This window comes from Hypanus sabinus, chromosome 16, assembly GCF_030144855.1.
Source record: "Hypanus sabinus isolate sHypSab1 chromosome 16, sHypSab1.hap1, whole genome shotgun sequence".
NCBI classification, from domain to species: domain Eukaryota; kingdom Metazoa; phylum Chordata; class Chondrichthyes; order Myliobatiformes; family Dasyatidae; genus Hypanus; species Hypanus sabinus.
Genome location: NC_082721.1, coordinates 85,505,840 through 85,525,675, shown reverse-complemented (window position 1 = coordinate 85,525,675; position 19,836 = coordinate 85,505,840). Strand labels below are relative to the sequence as shown.

The 19,836-nt window shown below is 46.1% G+C and overlaps 1 protein-coding gene across 2 annotated transcripts; it reads left to right on the top strand.

Annotated features, from left to right (window-relative positions):
• Positions 1-2: 2 nt before the first annotated feature.
• clpp (caseinolytic mitochondrial matrix peptidase proteolytic subunit) lies at positions 3-14,055 on the top strand. Of its 2 annotated transcripts, none has more exons than XM_059992353.1 (7): positions 3-76; positions 1,455-1,556; positions 2,371-2,442; positions 2,521-2,617; positions 3,952-4,139; positions 6,434-6,539; positions 13,604-14,055. In XM_059992353.1, exons 1-7 carry the CDS (start codon positions 56-58, stop codon positions 13,759-13,761), a joined length of 744 nt encoding a protein of 247 aa, XP_059848336.1. In that variant the 5' UTR covers positions 3-55; the 3' UTR covers positions 13,762-14,055. The 2 variants fall into 2 exon arrangements, with proteins under 2 accessions (XP_059848336.1, XP_059848335.1); XM_059992352.1 differs by lacking the exon at positions 3-76 and adding an exon at positions 83-133.
• The last annotated feature ends 5,781 nt before the right edge of the window (positions 14,056-19,836 follow it).

The following is a 19,836-nucleotide window of genomic DNA, read 5'->3' as shown; positions in this document are numbered from 1 at the left end:
CGTCCGGGTCACGTCATTACCCGGGGAAGGTTGGATATCCGGGTCAAAGAGCGACATGGTGCTGCAGAGGTTGAGAGTGAGTAATAGGCACGTTTAGATGTGGAGCAAAGGACACGGCGCCAGATTATACAGAGTAGTTGCACGCGTTTTATATAAATGCATATCTTAAAGTAAATCATGATTGCACGAGCGAAAAACCTGTACCTGCAAAGTTCCAATATCTGACCTAGTTTGTTATCCTCTGTATCTTCCTGTGGCTCAGTGGGTCTCTCTGAGTCAGGGGGTGACAGCTGCAAGTCCCACTCTAGTCTGACAGTATTGACGGAGTGCCACACTGTTGGAGGCGCTGCCCTTTTGAATTCAATGTTACATTGAGACCCAGGTCTGCTAGCTCAAGTGGGCATTTAAGATCCCATAGAGTACTGTACTGAAGGTAGCAAGTCCGTGGTATCCAATTATCTCTTCTTTAATCAATATTAAAACAGCATCTGGCCCAATTATTAACACAGTAACTGCACTTTTTAAAGAGAAGCAAATTATGCGATGAAATTGCTAGGTCTATTTATTTTATCTTTTTATGGAATGTTTCTTTGCTAAGCATGTTGCTTGTCCATGTATTTAGTAACTGTCTCCCTGTTTTATTTTATTTTCCTGCCAATGAGGCTTTTTCAACTTCCCTCGAGCCTGTGATCTGTGTTTGCGGCAATACCTAAGGATGGTCCTTGCTTTTAGGCTCAGATCCAGCAGTAACTGATTGGAAGCTGCCCAAAGTCAGATCAAGCTTTGTGCATTTGAGCAAAAATAAACTGCTGGAAGAACACAGCGAGTCAAGCAGCGCCTGGAATGGTTAGCATTTTGTGTAAAGGCCCACGTATCAGGTTTCAAATATTGATCAGGACTTTGCTTCCACAGATGCTGCTTGACCAGCTGCGTACTTCCTGATGTTTAATTTTTTTTACTCCAGCTCCTATTATCAGTTGCTTGAGCCCGTGGAACATTTGAGACGTTTGTCCACCAGTTGGAACTGGATTTGAGTGAAGCTGACTCTGACATGTGCTGGCAGGTTCCTGATCATTGGAGAAAGGCAATAAAGCTGGCCTTGTCAATAGCGCCTGCACTTTGGATGCAAGGTGATGTTACGTGGTGAGACCAGCAGCATCCAGAGCAAGAGCAGTTGGAGTGGGATTGATGGGGTCACTCAGCTCAAGAGCAGCAGAAGCATTTGAGCTGAATGGACTCCTGCTGTCCCATGTGAGTTCCCAGTGATTGTTCAACTAGATCGATTGTTCAACTAGATCGTTGCTAGGATCAGCCAGAGGAGGAACCCAGTCTGTTGAGGTAACAGAGCACAAGGCTGGACGAGAGGATAACGGAGAGAGAATGACCTTGTGTGATAGTGTTAAAACCTTCTTAAATTTATTACAATACTCACCTGTGTTTATCTTTTATTATAGATGTTTGTGCACCATTCTAGGAGTCTCATGGCAGGATGCAGGAAGATACATCAGACTTCGAGCTGTAATCGTCCATTAATCCCTATCGTCATTGAACAAACAGTAAGTACTCTGAGGGGACTATGCCATTCATGAATGGTATAATGCACAACTGCCAGTATTGTCCATTCAACTAATGTACTCTAGGCTTCAGTATCATCCAGAGGCTCTGTACAACTGCCTTGTTAGCTGTCTTGGTATATCCAAGTTCTTCTCCCTTATTCCTGACCTATCTTCTTCATACTGCTGTAATCTTCTCCTGAATTCCACCCCCCCCCCCCTCGGTTCTGCTCCCACTTATTGGAAACTGCAGAGGTCTCTGAGGTTGTAAGTCTGGAGGAAGTTCCGGAAATGGGAGAACAAGACTGCTGGAAGGATTTGAGCACAAGGACAATGGTTCTAAATTTGCCACAACATTCACAAAGTGCTGGAGGAATTCAACAGCTCGGGAGCGTCTATGGAGGGGAATGAGACTGTTTAATCTCCCTCTACAGATGCTCAGATGCTGCCTGACCTGCTGAGTTCCTCCAGCATTTTGCGTAAGCTGCTCAAGATGTCCAGTATCTGCAGAATCTCTTGTATTAAAATTTGTGGCTTTGTGTAGCCAGGAGCCAGTAAAGGTAAGCCCGCTGGATAAGTGAATGGAACTTGGTGCGAGTTGGAACATGCAGCCACAGAACTATGGACAAGCTGATGGAACGAAGACCATGGGTTTCGTAGAATCACAGTAACTGAAGCATGGGGCATAAAGAACTGCTGTGAGTCAGGGCTCAGGTCTTGATGGTCATGGTTATGTGGATTTAGAGTTTTGCCTGAAAACTGATTAAGTTGGCAAACGAGCAATCACCTGTGCCCAGTAATCATCTTTTTTATCTAGGGTCGCGGGGAGCGAGCTTATGATATCTACTCAAGGCTACTGAGAGAGAGAATTATTTGTGTCATGGGACCGGTGAGTATTGATTATTTTAACTGTCTCCTTGTTTTGCCTGTGCTGGCCAACTTCCCTAACTGTGTGTGTTCCTCTCAGATAGATGATAACGTTGCCAGTTTAGTCATCGCTCAGCTTCTGTTCCTTCAGTCAGAGAGTAACAAGAAGCCGATCCACATGTACATCAACAGTCCTGGTGAGCTCAAGCATACGAAACCTTGTCTGTCACTGCATCGGCCATCTTGTGTGAAAGAGCCCCTGGGATAGTACAGTGTATGTTTTGCACTGATACTGGGGATAGTGTCACTGTGAGTTAATTCCCATATCCATTGTGCCTTAAAAATCTGACAATCCAGGGTCCGTTTGTTCAGAAATCCCGATGGTGCAGCATTCAGCTCACTCACTGGCCGGCTGTCCTGACCACACAAGCATGCATGTACATTTCAGCTTGTTTGACAGGCTGAACCTCATCAGCTTCCATTTCAGACACTCGCTTTAAACCAGGGATTCCCAACCTTTGTGACGCCATGGATCTATACCATTATGCCAGCCAGCGGGGTAGTGGCATCCACACTCGACTTCGAGGCGAGTGGTCCCGGCTTCGAACCGGGCCAGTTCCTTGCACGCTTTCCCTCCATGCTGGGTTGAGTGCGAGCTAGCCACTTGGCCTTTTTTAAAAAAAAACACAGACAAGTGGCAAGGTTGCCACCCGATGTGCCACACAGTGCAGAGAGAAACAAAAACAATCCCAGGAAGCAAGGGGTCTGTGGACCCCAGGTTGGGAACTCCTGATCTGAACTCTCACATGCCCAGATTCTGCAAGGTGTGACGGTGGGTGAATGGAAATGATACCTAGGCAGGTGGTCAAGGGTCAGGAAGATCCTCAGAGCTTTGAAAAGGAGAGATCAGTCTCAATGCAGACAGAAACCTGTGTGTGTTGGCCAGGTGGAACAGTGACAGCTGATAGAGCCACCCCTCATTGCTGGACACTGAGGTTCAGTCCTGTCTTCACGTGCTGTCTCTGTGGAGTTTGCACATTCTCCCTGTGTCTTTGTGGGGTTCCTCTTGTTTCACTGGTCACTGTGTGGTTGAATCTCAGGTGGGGGTTGGTATGGTGGCTGATGAGAATGGAAGGAGAATGGAAGAAAAGGATTAATGTATAATGGGTGGTTGATGGTCAGTATAGACTCGTTGGGCTGAATGGCCTGTGAATCTGAGTTTGTGCTTTATGCAAAAGTTGAGCCAACTCTGATTGATACAGTGAGCTGTTTAACAACTATTACAAAATGCTGGAGGAACTCAGCAGGTCAGGCAGCATCTGTGGAAAAGAGCAAACAGTCGATGTTTTAGGCTGAGGCCCTTCTTCAGGACCTGAAACATTGACTATTTACTCTTTTCCACAGGTGCTGCCTGACCTGCTGAGTTCCTCCAGCATTTTGTGTGTGTGGCTTGGATTTCCATCGTATGCAGGTTTCTTCGTGTTTAACAACGGTGTTTTCTTTATTGCACCCCTACCTCCTCCTCCTCCAGGTGGTGTGGTGACAGCGGGCCTGGCCATTTACGACACCATGCAGTATATCCTGAACCCCATCTCCACCTGGTGCGTGGGGCAGGCTGCCAGCATGGGCTCCTTGCTACTGGCTGCAGGCTGCCCAGGAATGAGGCACTCGCTGCCCAACGCTCGCATCATGGTCCACCAGCCCTCGGGAGGGGCATCTGTAAGTGCCTTTCCTTCAACAGCTCACCTGTAGGGGAAATGTTGTCATCCTTAGGTTGCTGGTCTGTTTCTGGGTTGAACGTGGTGAGGTGAGGGTCTGTTTTTGGGTTGAACGTGGTGAGGTGAGGGTCTGTTACTGGGTTGAACGTGGTGAGGTGAGGGTCTGTTTCTGGGTTGAACGTGGTGACGTGAGGGTCTGTTTCTGGGTTGAACGTGGTGACGTGAGGGTCTGTTTCTGGGTTGAACGGGATGGGTGAGGGTCTGTTTCTGGGTTGAACGTGGTGAGGTGAGGGTCTGTTTCTGGGTTGAATGTGATGAGGTGACGGTCTGTTTCTGGGTTGAACGTGGTGAGGTGAGGGTCTGTTTCTGGGTTGACCGTGGTGAGGTGAGGGTCTGTTTCTGGGTTGAACGTGGTGAGGTGAGGGTCTGTTTCTGGGTTGAACGTGATGAGGTGAGGGTCTGTTTCTGGGTTGAACGTGGTGAGGTGAGGGTCTGTTTCTGGGTTGAATGTGGTGAGGTGAGGGTCTGTTTCTGGGTTGAACGTGGTGAGGTGAGGGTCTGTTTCTGGGTTGAACGTGGTGAGGTGAGGGTCTGTTTCTGGGTTGAATGTGGTGAGGTGAGGGTCTGTTTCTGGGTTGAACGTGGTGAGGTGAGGGTCTGTTTCTGGGTTGAATCTGATGAGGTGAGGGTCTGTTTCTGGGTTGAACGTGGTGAGGTGAGGGTCTGTTTCTGGGTTGAACGTGATGAGGTGAGGGTCTGTTTCTGGGTTGAACGTGGTGAGGTGAGGGTCTGTTTCTGGGTTGAATCTGATGAGGTGAGGGTCTGTTTCTGGGTTGAACGTGGTGAGGTGAGGGTCTGTTTCTGGGTTGAACGTGATGAGGTGAGGGTCTGTTTCTGGGTTGAACGTGGTGAGGTGAGGGTCTGTTTCTGGGTTGAATCTGATGAGGTGAGGGTCTGTTTCTGGGTTGAACGTGGTGAGGTGACGGTCTGTTTCTGGGTTGAACGTGGTGAGATGAGGGTCTGTTTCTGGGTTGAACGTGGTGAGGTGAGGGTCTGTTTCTGGGTTGAATGTGGTGAGGTGAGGGTCTGTTTCTGGGTTGAACGTGGTGAGGTGAGGGTCTGTTTCTGGGTTGAACGTGGTGAGGTGAGGGTCTGTTTCTGGGTTGAATCTGATGAGGTGAGGGTCTGTTTCTGGGTTGAACGTGGTGAGGTGAGGGTCTGTTTCTGGGTTGAACGTGATGAGGTGAGGGTCTGTTTCTGGGTTGAACGTGGTGAGGTGAGGGTCTGTTTCTGGGTTGAATCTGATGAGGTGAGGGTCTGTTTCTGGGTTGAACGTGGTGAGGTGAGGGTCTGTTTCTGGGTTGAACGTGATGAGGTGAGGGTCTGTTTCTGGGTTGAACGTGGTGAGGTGAGGGTCTGTTTCTGGGTTGAATCTGATGAGGTGAGGGTCTGTTTCTGGGTTGAACGTGGTGAGGTGACGGTCTGTTTCTGGGTTGAACGTGGTGAGATGAGGGTCTGTTTCTGGGTTGAACGTGGTGACGTGAGGGTCTGTTTCTGGGTTGAACGTGATGAGGTGAGGGTCTGTTTCTGGGTTGAATCTGATGAGGTGAGGGTCTGTTTCTGGGTTGAACGTGGTGAGGTGACGGTCTGTTTCTGGGTTGAACGTGGTGAGATGAGGGTCTGTTTCTGGGTTGAACGTGGTGACGTGAGGGTCTGTTTCTGGGTTGAACGTGATGAGGTGAGGGTCTGTTTCTGGGTTGAACGCGATGAGGTGAGGGTCTGTTTCTGGGTTGAACGTGATGAGGTGAGGGTCTGTTTCTGGGTTGAACGTGGTGAGGTGAGGGTCTGTTTCTGGGTTGAACGTGGTGAGGTGAGGGTCTGTTTCTGGGTTGAACGTGGTGAGGTGAGGGTCTGTTTCTGGGTTGAACGTGATGAGGTGAGGGTCTGTTTCTGGGTTGAACGTGGTGAGGTGAGGGTCTGTTTCTGGGTTGAACGTGGTGAAGTGACGGTCTGTTTCTGGGTTGAACGTGATGAGGTGAGGGTCTGTTTCTGGGTTGAACGTGGTGACGTGAGGGTCTGTTTCTGGGTTGAATGTGGTGAGGTGAGGGTCTGTTTCTGGGTTGAACGCGGTGAGGTGAGGGTCTGTTTCTGGGTTGTCCAACTGCATGACACTTTTTCAGTGGCCTTAGTAATACAGTTACCAGAGCTGCAGGAAGCTTATAAAACCATTTGGAATGAGGGAATGTGGACACTGTGAACAAACTGTGACTGCTGGTGTGTGACATTCTTTCACAGGGCCAGGCCACTGACATCGCCATTCAGGCAGAAGAGATCCTCAAAATTAAGAGGCAGATTAATAATATTTATGCCAAGCACACCAAGCAGCCACTCCCAGTGATCGGTAAGTTTTGGGACAGTGCCAAGTCAAAATGAAGTGATCTTCGTCTTGTCACCAGGACCCATGTTACTGCCAGTGGACAATCTGCTAGACTGCCATCTGGGAATGATCCTGTGTGTCTCACTCGGGTTTCAGACTGACAGATTGTTCGAAATCTGAAAGGCACAGTATCCCAATAGTGAATTTATTTTTTGTTTGTCCACAGTGTCATGGTGTCACAGCTGAGAGAATCAGAATCAGTTGTATTATCACTGGCATATGTTGTGAAATTTACTACATTGCATTATTGGTACTATATAGTATTTGCTATATATAGTATTGTGCAAAAGTCTTAGGCAACCTAGTGCTGTATGTATATATATACACACATACATACACGCACGCACACACACACACACACACACACACACACACACACACACACACACACACACAGAGTATGTCATAAGATTTTTGCACAGTGGTGTATATATAATAAATAAAATAAGGAGTCCAAACAGGAGCCAAAATAGTGAGGTGATGTTCATTGGTTGGGTCATTGTCTATTCAGAAATCGGATAGCAAAGCGGAACAAGTTATTCCTGAAATATTGAGTGTGTGTCTTCAGGCTCCTGCACCTCCTCCCTGACGGTAGTAATGAGAAGAGAGCATGTCCTGGGTGATGAGGGTCCTTCATAATGGATATCGTCTTTTTGAGGCATCACCTATTGAAGATGTCCTTGATGTTGGGGAGGCTAGCGCCAGTGATGGACTAGCTGAGTTCTGCAAGCCCCTTCAGCTTTTATCTAATCCTGTGTAGATACCCTTCCACACCAGATGGTGATGCAACCACAGTACATCTGTAGGAATATGCTAGTGTCTTTGGTGACATACCAATCTCCTGAAACTCCCAATGAAATGCCGCTGGGATGCCTTCTTTGAAATTGCATCAATATGTTGGAGCCAGGATAGATCTTCAGAGATGTTGACACCCAGAAACTTGAAACTGCTCACTCTTTACACTTCTGATCCCTTGCTGGAGATTCTGTGTTTGTTTAGTAACTTGCCTTTCCTGAAGTCCAAAGAGTTTGGGTAAAAAAACTGTCCGGACATGGGTCAGACATGCATCTTAACCTGATGTCAGCCCAGTTTTGTGAGGGGAAAGAAGGTGGTGAAGGAGAGAGGGAAGGTGTGAGAGGAGAGAAGGTGGTGAAGGAGAGAGGGAAGGTGTGTGAGGGGAGAGGGAAGGTGTGAGGGGAGAGAAGGTGGTGGAGAGAGGGAAGGTGTGAGGGGAGAGAAGGTGGTGGAGAGAGAGAAGGTGTGAGGGGAGAGAAGGTGGTGAAGGAGAGAGGGAAGGTGTGTGAGGGGAGAGAAGGTGGTGGAGAGAGGGAAGGTGTGAGGGGAGAGAAGGTGGTGGAGAGTGGGAAGGTGTGTGAGGGGAGAGAAGGTGGTGGAGAGAGGGAAGGTGTGAGGGGAGAGAAGGTGGTGGAGAGAGGGAAGGTGTGAGGGGAGAGAAGGTGGTGAAGGAGAGAGGGAAGGTGTGAGGGGAGAGAAGGTGGTGGAGAGTGGGAAGGTGTGAGGGGAGAGAAGGTGGTGAAGGAGAGAGGGAAGGGTGTGAGGGGAGAGAAGGTGGTGGAGAGAGGGAAGGTGTGAGGGGAGAGAAGGTGGTGAAGGAGAGAGGGAAGGTGTGAGGGGAGAGAAGGTGGTGAAGGAGAGGGAAGGTGTGTGAGGGGGAGAAGGTGGTGGAGAGAGGGAAGGTGTGAGGGGAGAGAAGGTGGTGGAGAGAGGGAAGGTGTGAGGGGAGAGAAGGTGGTGAAGGAGAGGGAAGGTGTGAGGGGAGAGAAGGTGGTGGAGAGAGGGAAGGTGTGAGGGGAGAGAAGGTGGTGGAGAGAGGGAAGGTGTGAGGGGAGAGAAGGTGGTGAAGGAGAGAGGGAAGGTGTGAGGGGAGAGAAGGTGGTGAAGGAGAGAGGGAAGGTGTGTGAGGTGGAGAGGGGTGTTGTAGAGGGGGAGAGGAGACTGAAAACCTGCCGCTTATCACGTACACTTTGTTTTGAGTCACAAGCAGTATTTTATCGTTCTGTGAGAGATGAACATAACTGTCGGTTGATTATTGAACTTGTGGAATTACTTGTCAGTTCAGAATCAACCTCATCATTGTGGGCCTGAAATCACACACAGACTAGACCAGGTAGATCTTCCCTAAAGGACATCACTGGACTAGATGTATATGTACTTGCAGCATGACTGACGTTAGCAGTTTATTTGACGAACTGAGTTGAACTCAGATATCAGGATTGGTTTATTATTATCACAGGTACAAAGATACAGTAAAGAGCTTGTCACAAAGCCACAGTAGTGTAGCGGTTAGCAGGACACTGTTACAGTTCGGGTTATCGGAGTTCAATTCGGATGTCATCTGGAAGAAGTTTGTATGCCCTCCTCGTGACCACGTGGGTTTCCTCTGAGTGCTCCGGTTTCCTCCCACGGTCCAAAGATGTAGCGTAATTGATGATTGTATGCTGTCCTGTGAATAGGCTAGTGTTAAATCAGTGGGCTGCTGGGTGGTGTGGCTCGTTGGGCCTGTTCCACTCTGTATCTCTAAATAATATTTTTAAGAGATCAGATCATTACATAGTGCATTGAACTAGAGTAAGGCAGAACAGTAACATTGCAGAACAAAGTGTAAAAGCTACAGAGAAAGTGCAGTGCAGGTAGACAATAAAGTGCAAGATCATAATGGCACACATTGTTAGGCAAAACGTCCATCTTATTGTACAAGAGGTCCAATATAAAGTGAGATAAGACTGGTGGTGGATTATCAGTCCGGGTCACGAGTTCAGCGCAGCACAGTGGGTGCAGCCAGTAAAACTGCAGTCACACAGCTCCTTTCAGTCCCGACTTCTGGAGTTTGCACATTCTCTGTGACCACAGAGGTTCTGGTTTTCTCCCACATCCCAATGGTTGCAGGTTGTTAGATTATTTTGCCATTGTAAATTTCCATTATTGTATCTTGTGGTGGGGTAGAAGTGTGAGGAGAATCAGAATCAGGTTTATCGTCACCAGCATGTGACGTGAAATTTGTTAACTTAGCAGCAGCAGTTCAATGCAATACATAATATAGAAGGGAAAAAATAATACAGGTAATAAATAAGTAAAAATCAATTACAGTATGCGTATATTGAATCGAATAAAAATCATGCAAAAAAGCAGAAGTAATATATATTTAAAAAGTGAGGTAGTGTCCAAAGCTTCAATGTCCATTTAGGAATCGGATGGCAGAGAGGAAGAAGCTGTTCCTGAATCGCTGAGTGTGTGCCTTCAGGCTTCTGTACCTCCTACCTGATGGTAACAGTGAGAAAAGGGCATGCCCTGGATGCTGGAGATCCTTAATAATAGATGCTGTCTTTCTGAGACACTGCTCCTTGAAGATGCCCTGTGTACTTTGTAGGCTAGTACCCAAGATGGATCCGACTCAATTTACAACCCTCTGCAGCTTCTTTGGTCCAGTGCAGTAGCCCCCCCCCCCCCCCACCCCGTACCAGTCGGTGATGTAGCCTGTCAGAGTGCTCTCCATGATACATCTGTAGAAGTTTTTGAGTGTATTTGTTGAAATACCAAATCTCTTCAAATTCCTAATGAAGTATAGCTGCTGTCTTGCCTTCTTTATAACAATTGATATGTTGGGACCAGGTTAGATCCCGGGAGATCTTGACACCCAGGAACTTGAAACTGTTCACTCTCTCCATTTCTGATCCCTCAATGAGGATTGGTATGTGTTCCTTCATCTTACTGACGTTGAATGTCAGGTTGTTGCTGCGGCACCACTCCACTAGTTGGCATATTTCACTCCTGTACGCCCTCTCGTCACCATCTGAGATTCTACCAACAATGGTTGTATCATCAGCAAATTTACAGATGGTATTTGAGCTATACCTAGCCACACAGTCATGAGTAGTGAGTAGAGCTGTGGGCTAACCACACACCCCTGAGGTGCACCATTGTTGATCGTCAGTGAGGAGGAGGTGTTATCACCAATCTGCACATATTGTGGTCTTGCAGTTAAGAAGTCGAGGATCCAGTTGCAGATGGAGGTACAGAGGCCCAGATTCTGCAACTTCTCTATCAGGATTGTGGGAATGTTGGTATTAAATGCTGAGCTATAGTTGATGAACAGCATCCTGACATAGGTGTTCGTGTTGTCCAGGTGGTCTAAAGCCATGTGAAGATCCAATGAGATTGCATCTGCTGTTGGTGGTGATAGGCGGATTGCAGTGGGTCCAGGTCCTTGCTGAGGCAGGAGTTCAGTCTTGTCATGACCAACCTCTCAAAGCATTTCATCACTAGATGTAAAGACAAAGTACACTGCAGATGCTGTGGTCAAATCAACACGTACAACACGCTGGAGGAACTCAGCAGGTCGAGCAGCATCCATGGAAACGAGCAGTCAACGTTTCGGGCCGAGACCCTTCGTCAGGACTGACGAATTCATATCCATATCCATGTCACAAACAGATCACCCTTTAATTCAGTGAATATGGATTGATTTTGTGGTATCAGACTCCCATACCTGAGGAACTGAGCTGATGAGCCTCCAGTGCACTTAATACAAAGCAGGTATAGTGCCCATAAAAAGTATTCAACTCCCCCTTGGAAGTTTTCATGTTTTGTTGTTTTACAATGAATCACAGTGGATTTAATTTGGCATTTTTTGACTGATGAATAGAAAAGGACTCTTTCATATCAAAGTGAAAACAGATCTCTATAAAGTGATCTGAATTAATTACAAATATAGAACTCAAAATAATTAATTGCATAAGTATTTAGCCCCTTTAATATGACAGACCAAATCATCACTGGCACAGTCAGTTTTTGAAGTCACATAATTACTTAAATAGAGATCACCTGTGTGTAGTCAGGTGTTTCAGTTGATTGGATTAAAATACACCTGGATCTGGGAGGTCCAACTGCTGGTGAGTCAGTATCCTCACAAAAACTACACCATGAAGACAAAAGAACACTCCAAGCAACTCTGTGAAAAGCTTACTGAAAAGCACAAGTCAGGAGATGGACATAAGAACATTTCCAAGTCACTGAGTATTCCTTGGAGTACAGTAACTGGAACATCAACTGTTCATCAATTGGAAGTCAATCATCCAGAAATAGGAAGAATATGGCACAGTTGTAAATCTTCCTAGAACAGGCCATCCTCAAAAGCTGAGTGACTGTGCAAGAAGGAAACTAGTGAGGGAGGCCACCAAGAGACCTGTGACAACCCTGGATAAGCTTCAGTGTCTGGGATGGGCGAGTCCAAACATACAACAGCTGTTGTCCGGGTGCTTCACCAGTTGCGGATTCTTGGGAGGGTGGCAGAGAGAAGGCACATGAAATCTCAGCGGGAGTTTGCCAGAAGGAATGTGGGAGACTCTGACATCAGCTGGAAGAAGGTTCTCTGGTCCGATGAAACCAAAATTGAGCATTTTGGCCATCAGACTAAATAATATGTTTGGCATAAGCCAAACTCCACACATAATCAAAAACACACCATCCCTACTGCAAACGTGGTGGCTAAATCAAGCTGTGGGGTTGCTTCACTGCAGCAGGCCCTGGAAGGCCTGTGAAGGTAGAGGGTAAAATGAATGCTGCAAAATACAGGGAAATCCTGGAAGAAAATCTTATGCAGTCTGCAAAAGAACTGTGAGTTGGGAGATTTTTTTTTCCCAGCAAGACAATGACCCCATGCATAAAGCCAAAGCTACACAGGAATCGCTTAAAACAACAAAGTTAACATCCTGGAGTGGCCAAGTCAGAGTCCAGACCACAATCCAATTGTGAATTTGTGGCTGGACTTTAAAAGGGCTGTTAACTCATGATCCCCATGCAACCTGACAGAGCTTGAGCAGTTTTGTAATGAAGAATGGGGAAAAATTGCAGTGTCCAAATGTGCAAAGCTGATAGAGACCTTTCCACACAGACTCAAGGTTGTAATTGCTGCCAAAGGTGCATCTACTAAATGCTGACATGAAGGAGGTGAATACTTATGCAATCAATTATTTTGTGTTTTATATTTGTAGTTATAGAGATCTGTTTTTACTTTGATGCAAAAGAGTCTTTTACTGTTGACTAGTGTCAAAAAAGCCAAACTAAGTCCACCGTGATTCAGTGATGTAAAGCAATAAAACATGAAAACTTCCAAGGGGAGTGAATACTCTTTATAAACACTGTATACCTTCCTTGGGTATAGAGACCAATCTTGATCCAAGTGTAGTGTCAACCATTGAGAACATCCAGTGCAGCTGCTGGTTCTCCAGGGTACACACAGTACATTAGCTGTAGTGTTGTTAAATGTCTGCCTCTGCATTCCATGGCCATGAGATAGTAAATAGTGGCTGAAATGGAGGCAGCCATCCATATGGCCATTGGCTGTGTAGTTGGCATTCTGGGGTCTTGTACCCTCCCACTGCCTCAGGAAGTTAGCCCTCCCACCGTAGACAGAAGTTACAAAACCTTAAGAATATGCAAGATGTAAATGTAAATGTGCTCAATGGTGGGAAGGGCTTTGCCTGTGATGGACTGAGCTGGATCCATCACTTTCTGTAGACATACTGTTTCCAGAGCAGGCCTTTGCACCTTATTGTCTCCCTGCACTGTAACTAGCTCTGAGCCTCTGGAGACGCACCGCAGAGGCTCAGAGGAAACGCGCTACCTCCACTTCCACTGCAGCACCTACCCTCATGTGTCCCACATGTGGGCGAGCTTTCAGGGCCCGGATTGGCCTCACCAGTCACCTCCGGACCCACAGTCACAAACCCTCCACCTGACGAAGTCGTGGTCATCTTCGACGAATAACAATAACTAGTCTATATTCTGTATTTATTTTGTCCTGTATGGAATACTGTACAAAACAGAAGTTTTTCACTGTGCCTCAATACATGTAAGGTGCTACTGCAAAAAGCCACTTTCCATGGCATTTACACCCTCAGTATACAGGCAAACGGTAATAAACTTAAATATGTGGCAATAAAAAAAAGTCTCCAAACTGTAAGTGAGCTGCCCGTATCTGTCACTCTCACAGCTGTGTTACTTTGCAGAAGGAGCGATGGAACGGGATCGATATATGAGCCCAGTGGAGGCTCAGGAATTCGGGATAATCGACAAGGTCCTCGTTCACCCTCCACACAACGGGGAGGATGAGCCACAGCTCGTTCACAAGGAGGAAGCTACCGCACCGGGCACTCCCGAGCCCTGAGCTGCAAGCTCCATCTGACGCGCCTTCTCCCAACTTCTCTGCCGCATGTAGATCAACACTTTGTATTAAACATTTTTCGACAAAGAAGCCTCTCAAATGTTGCCTCTCCAAGAGATGTGAACACAGAATCTAGGCCTGTACATCCCACACAGCACTGAGGAAAACCAACACTGTTGGAGATAGGGTCTTTCATTAAGCCAACGCTCCATCTGCTCGCCCTTCGAGGAAAAGGGTCCAAGAGCCCCAAGGTAATGTTTAGCTCTATGTTGCAGCTCCCCCCCCCCCCCAACCCCATTATACTGGCTATCTCCCCTCTCCACTGTCAGTTCTAATGCAGGGTTTCAACCCAAAACATCAACAGTTCCCTCATAGATCCCTCAAAGTTGCAGTTGAGGTCGACAGGGTGGTTAAGAAGCCATGTGGTGTGTTGGCCTTCGTTAGTCGGGGGTTTGAGCTCAACAGCTGAGTGGTAATGTTGCAGCTCTATAAAACTGGTTAAGCCACACTTGCTGTTTTGTGTCAGTTCTAGTTGCTCATCGTAGGGATGATGTGGAAGCTTTAGAGAGGCTGCAGAGGAGAGGATGCTGCCTGGATTAGAGAGCATGTTTTATAAAGCTCGGTTAAGCAAGCTCGGGCTTTTCTTTCTGAAGGGAGAGGAAGGATGAGAGGAGATGTGCTAGAGGTCTATAAAATTATGAGAGGCGTCGATAGAGTGAACAGCCGGAGTCAGGAAGGCAATTGTCAATACCAGAGAACAGTTATATAAGGTGAGTTCAGGGGAGATGTTAGAGAGTGGTGGGTGTCTGGAATGCACTGCCACAGGTGGTGGTAGAGGCTCTAAGATGGGCACGTGGACGTGAAGAAGGGAAGGATTGGATTGATTCTGGTCATAAGAGATTTTGCCGATGATATAAATCCTGAACAACACGCTCAAAATGCTGGAGGAATTCTGCAGGTCAGGCAGTCTGACAGGTGATGGGTAAGACATTCCCCCTCACCTGGTAGTTTGTATTCTCCCCACTTTCTCACTCTGGCTTCTGCACCTCACCCCCCACTTCCATCCTGCTGAAGAGTCTCAGCCCAAAATAGATGCAGCTTGAAATTGATTGTCGTAAATTGGCCAATAACTAGCTTGATTTTACAATAGCACAGAAGAATTTTTGGTCGGTGTCAGATTGTGGGAGCTTAATGTGCAACCCGGAGTGATTTCTGTAAGTTTGCATCCAAAAGGAAAGCCATTGGCTGTGAAGAACTTTGGGACCTGATGGAAGTATCCGGAGAGATTCAACCCCTCTTGCATCCTCCACTGCTTTGAAGAGTTGACCCTAGCCAGGTTTTGAGATTTACACTTGGCTTTGGAGAACAGGGTTTACATCTGGATTTCTGAGATCACTGAAGGGAAAATGGAGAGGAGCAACGAACAAGATGCTGGAGGAACTCAGTGGAAATGGATAATCGATGTTTCAGGTTAGGACTCGTGGGCTCAACCCAAAATTTCAGATATCCATTTCCCTCCATAAATACTACCGGACCTGCTGAGTTCCTCCAGCATCTTATGTTACAAAGGAAAATGGAGTTGCGCTAAATACTCTTAGCATCACAGAGGTATACTGCCCGATACAGGCCCTTCATTCCATTCGATCTATGCCAACCATTTACATTATGCACTAATCCATTTCACTTTAAATTTTTCCCTCATTCTTATCAACACCACCCCTTACTATCGTACATCAGGAGGAACTTGGAACAGTAGCCGAGTAACTCACCAACCCACAGGGTCTTGGGATGTGGCAGATGACCGGAGCATGCTAAGGAATCCCCGCACATCACAAGGACAACGTGCAAACTCCACACAGACAACACCGGAGGTCAGGACTGAAATCGGGTCTCTGGACCTGTGAGGCAGAAGCTCGACAGACCACACCACCATGCTGTCTCATCACCTTTTTCCATTATGTTAACATACTTGTTAATTTCTGTACCATTCCAAATCAAGTTGAGTTTACTGAGACATGCACAAGTGCAGTGAGGTACTCGTACAAACAAAAGCTTGCGGCAACATCACAGGCACTTAGGGGCAGACGTAATGATACAAGGCAGTGAAAAGAGACGGAAAAAGGACTGCAAAAAAAGACACTATCGGAAAAGTGTAGGGTAGTGCAAGAGGTGGCCTGTAGTCAAAGTAAAATTAGTTATCAACATACGTACCTATATGTTACCATATACTACCTTGAGATTCATTTTCTTGCAGGCATTTACAGGGAAAATAATAAAGAAATATAATAGAATGTTCAGAAACTTGTACATAAAAATTGAAAAACAACCATTGTGCAAAGGAAGACAAAGTGCAAATAAAGTAAAATAATACTGAGAGCGTGAGCATGAGTTGTAAAGAATACTTGTCAGTGAGTCTGTAGGTCGTAGAATCAGTTATGATTTGTGGTGAGTGAAATTTTCCACACTGGTTCAGGAGCCTAATGGTTGAAGGGTAATAACTGTTCCTGAATCTGGTGATGTGGGATCTGAGGCTTCTGTACCTTCTTCCTGATGGCAGCAGTGAGAAGAGAGCACGGCCTGGTTGGTGGGGGACCTTGATGATGGATGCTGCTTTCTTTTGGCAGTGCTCCATGTAAATATGCTCAATGGTGGGAGGGCTTTACCTGTGATGGGGATGACTATCAAAAGCACGGGATACATTAACCCTTTTATCCCCAGGATCATTCTCGTGAGCCTCCTCTGGATGCTATCCGGGACTTTAAAGGTCAATATCCTGTTTTTCAAGCTAGTGAGATTTAAAGATTGTAACAGAAAATATGAGGAAGGAAACTAGGTTAATTAGAGTCAAACCTGGAACAGAAATAACAATAAAGGGGGAAAGATTGAAGTAAGTGACAGAAACCTCCACTCCTCAAAACCATCCATCTTACCTAAGTAACCTCAGAAATGCGTACACAGCTAGAAGCAGCCAAGCGACTTCTCACTGTAGGTGCATTTGCCTTATCGTCAGGTCCATTTCCATTACTGGGTGCTGTAGACTGGGAGAGGGCCAGAGAGTTTTTAAAACAGACCTGTCTGGCGGTTCCTATGGTGGTGAGCTGTGTATGGGACAAATAAGAAATTGCTACCATCCTGTTGTGGGGATATCCCACCTTGGCCATGGGTACTAGAGGGAAGACACTCGTCTGTTTTGCCAGCCAGCCACAGTTTCCTGCTGGCAAAGCAGGAAGAAACTGTCCATCTCACCATACCTATTCTGGTATTTTGTGGATGATCTGCATCATATCTCATTTATTTTCCACTATTTTCTCTTAGCAGGATCAGAATCATGTGAAATATGTTGTCTTGCAGCAGCAATACAATGTGATATATAACAATAGAAAAAAGATGTGAGCTATGTGTGTCTGAGTGTGTATGTATGCATGTGGCTAAGTGGATAAGGTGTTGGTCTAGTGATCTGAAGGTCGCTAGTTCGAGCCTTAGCTGAGGCAGCATGTTGTGTCCTTGAGCAAGGCACTTAACCACACGCTGCTGTGCGACGACACCGGAGCCAAGTTGTATGGGTCCAACACCCTTCCTTTGGACAACATTGATGGTGTGGAGAGGGGAGACTTGCAGCATGGGCAACTGCAGGTCTTCCATACAACCCTGCCCAGGCCTCAGTCATCATCGAAAATTGATGGACAGCTGAAGAGAAGAGAGTATGGGTTAAATAAATAGTGCCAAAATAGAAATTTTAAAAAGTAAGGTAGTGTTCATGGGTTCAATGTCCATTCAGAATTCAGATGGCAGAGGGGAAGAAGCTGTTCCTGAACTGTCTGTACCTCTTTCCTGATGGTAGCAATGAGAATAGGTCATTTCCTGGATGATGGGAGTCCTTAATGATGGATTTTGCCTTTCTGAGGCATTGCTCCTTTTTTACGGGGGCTAGTGCCCATGATGGAGCTGACTAAGTTTACAACTCTCTACAGCTTCTTTTGATTTTGTGGTTTAGCACCCCCACCCCCCCCCCCCCATACCAGACAGTGATACAGCCAGTTAGAATGCTCTCCATGGTACATCTGTAGAAATTTGCAAGTGTCTTTGGTGACGTACCAAATTTTCTCAAACGCCTAATGAAATATGGCTGCATCAATATGTTAGGACCAAGTTAGATCCTCAGAGATCTTGACACACAGGAATTTGAAATTGCTCACCCTTTCCACTTCTGATCCCTCTATGAGGGTTGGTTTGTGTTCCCTTGTTTTACCCTTCCTGAAGTCTACAAACTGTTCTTTGGTCTTATTGACATTGTGTGCAAGGCTGTTGCCTCAACACCACTCAAGTAGCTGATATATCTTGCTGCTGTATACTTTGTGATTACTGTCTGAAATTCTGCCAACAATAGTTGTCCCATCAGCACATTTATAGATACCATTTGGGCTGTGCCTAGCTATACAGTCTTTTATGTAGAGAGAATGTAATGTCTTTGCCTGAAAAAAAAAGGAACTACAAGAAGAGACTCAAAAGATTCTGCAGATTCTGAAAATTTTGAGCAACACACATAAAACGCTAGAGGAACTCAGAGGGTCAGGCAGTACCTCTTTAACCAAATTATTCATAATAAAAGTACTTGCAAGAATAAGCTATGCAATGCCTTGTCATTCATAGATCATGCATTTAGTATTAAATTGCATTTTTTAAAAATCAGTATTATCGCAGGAAGGAAATGAACAGCCAATGCTTTCGTGCAAGACCCTTCATCGGGACTGGATAGGCAAAGGGAAAAGGCAGAATAGGTAAGTCCAGGTGACAGGGAATGAAACGGAATCACATGATGATAGGTGGAAGAGGCAACGGATGAAAAGAAGAACCATGGACCTATGACCATTGACAACCAAAAGGGTAGCCAATCAGGACTGAGGCAAGCAAATGGTGGGGTGGGTATATAAATGTGCACACCAAAAACTGCACACTGAGAAGATGCCACTTCGATTGCTGATAAAACATCTGCAAGCTAATTGCCAAGCTCGGTGAACACCACAGCGTCAAATCCTTGTCAAAACTTTTCTGCACTCTTTCCAATTTAATGACATTCTTTGTACGGCTGGACAAGCAGAACGGCACGCAGTACAAGTGTAGCCTCACTATTGTTTCTCTTTTCATACTCTATAAAGTATTTTACTCAAGATAATTATTTATACAAATAACCCAGAGACCTACAGATGTTGAAAATCTGAGAACAGCATGTTCTCTGTTTATAATCTATACATTAACTCTTAGCCTATATTCAGAAGAGCAGCCTAAAATCGTGTTGTGGCCCGACTCGTCAAAGCACGTTCGTTTGCTTGAGCTTACTGTGCTGTGGGAAGAACACATGGAGGAGGCCTATAGCGGAAAAGAGTCAAGTATGAAGATCTGAAAGACAACTGCCAAAGAAGAGGCTGGAGAGCAAAGTGTTGGCCTGTGGAGGTCTGGTGTCGTGGATTTGCAAGTCAGTCACTCTGCAAAGTATACACTGCACTTGGAATCATGGGAGAGAGAAGAAGGAGAGCCATTTCTACCACCGCAGATGCAGCAGAGAAAGCGTCAAGATGGCTCTAGATAAAGAGGACAGATCAGTGGGTTGCTGCTAGGGCACAGTCTGAGGTCTGATCAACCCCGGCTGGGTTGCCTGGGCGAGGGTGTATGATGTTGAAAGACCTGAAACACCTAACGACCCCAGGTAACATCACTTATGATGTGCCCTAGCTTAGCATCATGCAGATGTTTCTGTAAGAAGAAGAAGTCTTGTCTGAGCAATTCTCCTTTATAATTTAACCCTTTCAGCACAGCTTCATTTCTGGTGAATCAATAAAGACCTTGTTCATTGTGCCAGAGCTATAACCTGAAGACAAATAATTTGCTATCTGGAATTTTATATAAATTATACTTAATATAGAATTAGCGTAACTTTAACCCTTTGTGTCCCTGATCCCTTCAGATGATGGAAACATTCAAATTCTGATGAAAATGTGTTCACCCTTCTCAAGGAAAAATATTTTCTGGAAATACCTGTTTGGTCAGGCAGCATCTGTGGAGAATGAAACAAAGCAAAGG